The sequence below is a fragment of the Notolepis coatsorum genome (assembly GCF_963971535.1).
Source record: "Notolepis coatsorum genome assembly, chromosome: 2".
Taxonomy (NCBI): domain Eukaryota; kingdom Metazoa; phylum Chordata; class Actinopteri; order Aulopiformes; family Paralepididae; genus Notolepis; species Notolepis coatsorum.
Window position 1 is genome coordinate 72,969,848 of NC_140166.1, and position 4,264 is coordinate 72,974,111.

The following is a 4,264-nucleotide window of genomic DNA, read 5'->3' on the forward strand; positions in this document are numbered from 1 at the left end:
TCAGTGAATAGTACGACCACAACACCAGAGGAAGCTCAACAAATCATGTTAAACCCAGATTCTGCTCAAACAAGGGACTAAACACGTTTCGCAATTATGCCACATCAATGTGGAACGCCCTACCCAAAGCTGTAAAGGAATGTGAATCCCTACCCACATTCAAAACCGCTCTAAAAGAGCACCTACGGGAGGCTGCAATTCGAAACTGGCCACCGTAAATGTCCAACCCCCCCCCCCCCCCCCCCACTAATAGACAGTCTCCTCCCCACCGTATGTATATATTCTCTCCCCACCGTATATATTTCTCTCCCACCCACCGTATGTATATTTCTCTCCCACCCACCCAGCCCCTCCTAATGTACAGTCTCCTCCCCACCGTATGTATATATTTCTCTCCCACCCACCGTATGTATATAAATATTGCGCTATGAACAGTCTATCAGTGTACTGTGTGTGTGTGTAGGCCGTAGGGGCAGGTACAATAAGAGTTTTTCTTCCTGTTCCTTTTGGCCATGGACATTTGTAGATCGTGTTTTTTTCACAGTTGTTTGAAAAAGCTTACGGTGGGAGGGAGAGGAAGTTGGCTGGGACACCCGGTGGGACTGCGGTGGGACTGCCGGCTCTGAGAAAATGGTTAAGAAACAATAAAACATGATTATTTATTCATAAAAAAATTTATACTTTTTTGCTAACTGAGAATGTTGTCTCCCAAATAACTGTTAAAAGAAAACAAATAAATAAATACCATCCATTATGGCTGTTGGGGAGGAAGAGGTGGAGGGGTGGTGATCTTCCCCTCTCAAAGCAGGCAGGCGAGTGCTGGTGTGGAGGCTAGAGGCGGGCAGCAGACTGTGGGAGGCAGAAGAGGGGGGCATGGAGGCTGAGGCTGAGGGACCGGCGATGGAAAGACCGGAGCTGGTGGTGGGAGCGGCCCCGGGGGACACTCCTCTTCTGCGGCTGGGGAGAGAGCCACCACGCGGGGTACGGGAGGAGGTTGTGGGAGTCCTTAAAGTTTCAGCCCGCTGCCGCTGTCGGTCTGCCCTGGCCAGAGCTCCTGCCTCGGCGCGGGCGGCGCGGTCCTCTGTCTCATCGATGGCATCCGTCATCTCCTGGGCGGTGAGCAGGCGGGCCTTGGTGGTGTTCCTCCTGACCTTTCCAGATCTTCTTGTGAACTCTATCTGGGCCAGGAGTTGTCCCAGGTCCGCTGTGATCCTCCCTGCTGTTACAAGGGGGTGGTTGAGGTAGGGGTTGGGGGGTGAGTCCTGGACTAGAGCACGGGGGCTGGGTGGGGGGCTGGGAGGGGGGCTAGGAGCACGGGGGCTGGGTGGGGGGCTAGGAGCACGGGGGCTGGGTGGGGGGCTAGGAGCACGGGGGCTGGGTGGGGGGCTGGGCTGGGGGGTAACAGCAGGGTTGGCACCAGGAGATGCAGGGGGAGGGGCAGACGGCATGACCCTCGACCAATCAATAGCCGCAGGGTCCAGAGGGTAGAGGCCACACCTCCTGAAGCCAGCCACCACCACCCTCCGATCTTTCTGCCTCTGGTAGGTGTCTCTGAACACCCTTGAAAACTCCTTTTTAGAAATCATGAAGGAGTGGCTAACTGCCGACAGATCTCCCACAAGCCCGGAGAAATCTGCCTTCAAGGGTGCAAAGAAACTCACATCCAGAGGCTGAAGGATGTGAGAGGTGTGTGGCGGTAGGCACAGGAGAATGACCCTCTCCCTCTGTGCCGTCCGGACCAGCTCTGGATCCAGGTGGGACTGGTGACCGTCCATCACAAGCAGCAGCGGGCGCTCCTCCGTGGCATACTTCAGGAAGTGGTCGGTGAACCACTTCCTAAAAAGCTCTGAGTCAATGTACCCCGCTGGCGACTTCCCGTAGAGGGCATTGGGGACTCCCTCCCTATTGTAGGGCCCTCCTGGGTAGCCCCCCTTATAAATAATAAAAGGGGGGACGTCCTCCCCAGCCGCGTTGAGGCAGGCCAGGACCGTGATGTGTTCCCTGGTTCCCTGGGCCTGCCTGTAGGCGTGCTTCGTCCCACGGGGCACAACGACCTTCCTCCGGTTGGAGTCCATCTGAAACCCCGTCTCGTCACAGTTGTAAATATGACGGGGTTTCTCCCTCAGCCCGTGCTCCTCCATGGTGCTGGTGAGGAGCTTGAAGTATTCTTCTATGGCCCCCCTCTTGGCGCAGGCTGCCCTCCCACGGTCAATGGTGTCCGGGATCCGGATCGTGAGGCGATGGTGTTGCCTCTCCCTAAAATTGATCCACCACCCCTGGCCAAGGGATGTTTTTAGGTTCCCTGGGTGACGGAGGTTATAGATGGCCAGGGCGTGGGCCAGGACCTGCGACCTCGTCAGCGGAAACCCATAACTGGCAGAGTACAAGCAGTACTCCACCAGGGAACTCTCATCTTCAGGGGTCAGATAGGTGCCCCGGCCGATGTTGCAGGCCAGAGACACCTTTCCGCTGAGTCGGTCGATCAGGCTGGACTTAGGGACCTCGAACAACGTGGCTGCCCGCCTCGCACTCCACCTGCCTGCTCTGACCTCTGCAATGGCCTGATCCATGGCCTCCTGGGTCCACAGACGCACCTTCCTCTCCCTCTTCCGCATTTGCCGGATATTAGGCATGCTCTGCAAACACACAAAAATATTTTAAACAAGAAAGTAAAATAATATGAACTTTATTATTATTGTACGACTGACGAGTTTATTTTATTTGATTTATTTAGCACATTATTTAAAAAAAACAGTGCTAGGAGGGAACTTATGTGAGTGATTTATGATGAAATTAAATTAGATTTGAATTGTTTTTTTGAATATGGATAAGGAGGTTGTTGACCTCAATGATGAATTTAGTTTATTGCTATGGTTTGTTGGATATGAGTGAAATTCTGATGAAAAGATGCAGAACAATGGAAGGTATCAAGAACATCTTGCCTTTTGTTAATGAACTTGAATATGAATGAGCATGAAACCAAAATGATTATGCTGAAATATTACCAGACATGCAAACACACACACAACCTTACCTTCACCCAGTTCAGCATGGCAGCCTCACACACACACACACACACCTCCATTCACCTGTAGAGAAACAAACAAGCACACACAAACCTACCGTGTCTGCTGTCTGACTTTGTCACTGCTTCAGATGTTTTTTTATACAGAGATTGAGAGAGAGAGAGAGAGAGAGAGAACCAGTTCATTATTTTCCCCGCGAAAATTATTGTTCTCCCTTCGATTATTTTCGCGCAACCTCAGTTAATCACTCGTTCAGACAAACTTAGATCTCTTATTAAGATTACAAATGTACAACACATTTCGTCGGACAAAACACTGGCTATATATGCTAGCAACATAACCAAACAATCTGACTTCATCTTGGGGCGAGTGGGAGTTCGTGTTTAAGCAACAGGAAGCTACTTTTACTTGGAAATCAGCGTCGCCCCGAACACATTCGAACAATTATAACGTTGCAGTGGTACAAACGTTCACATCTAGTAGTCTTTAGATGACTAAATATAGATGAATACTCATGAAATTTGATATATATACTCTAAAATAAGTATGATTTCATATCACCTACCTTTCGACGTGAAAATCTGGTGGGGCTGTGAGGAAAGATCCAGAATGCCGCGCAAGATGGGGCGTGACCGAAGTTGGGTTTGGGCGTTCCCAGATAAAGAGGGTGACCGGGATTGGTTTACGTTCCGTTACATTATTTAAGGTTAATGTCGTAATCTCAAATGGGAGCACAACCCTATTGATCAAGAGGGTGAGATTAAAGTTCAAAGGACCTTCTGATTTTAACAAACCTGCTTTGTGTTTCTTCATCTCACTCTCAGGGCATCAACACATTCAGTGGTTTCACGGTTTACTCTCTACTCTAGTTCATACTCCTCCACCTTAGTCCATTCAAATACTTCAAATGTATCTTCTGCAGCTGCAGTTAGTCCGTTCGATACACGGCCTCTGCATTCTAGTTCTAGATATGATCAGAGAATTCGATTAGCATTAGCCCGTTAGATTAGCATTAGCCCGTTAGCCACAGACACCGAGGTGAAGCTACGGTACACAAAGAGCGCGTGCATGACGTCATTTCCGCTGGGGCGGGGACTGCGTCAAATAAGCTCGGAAAGGACCAACTCTAATTCTGCCAGTAGAGGGCGCTCGAAGCGCAGTAATTATAATTGCGGGAGGTACACAAAACCACTATTTATAACGTAACAAAAATAAATTTGGGAGAATATTATTTCTTC

The 4,264-nt window shown here is 50.0% G+C and overlaps 1 protein-coding gene across 1 annotated transcript; it reads right to left on the bottom strand.

Moving 5' to 3' along the window:
* Window positions 1–425: 425 nt before the first annotated feature.
* On the bottom strand, window positions 426–3,633 carry LOC311223435 (uncharacterized protein; the record flags this gene model as incomplete). The annotated part of the gene is made up of 4 exons (XM_084308222.1): window positions 3,592–3,633; window positions 3,124–3,147; window positions 746–2,636; window positions 426–622 (listed from the first exon to the last, which is right to left on the bottom strand). Exons 3-4 carry the CDS (start codon window positions 2,631–2,633, stop codon window positions 426–428), a joined length of 2,085 nt encoding a protein of 694 aa, XP_084164348.1. The 5' UTR covers window positions 2,634–2,636; window positions 3,124–3,147; window positions 3,592–3,633.
* Between the last annotated feature and the right edge of the window lie 631 nt (window positions 3,634–4,264).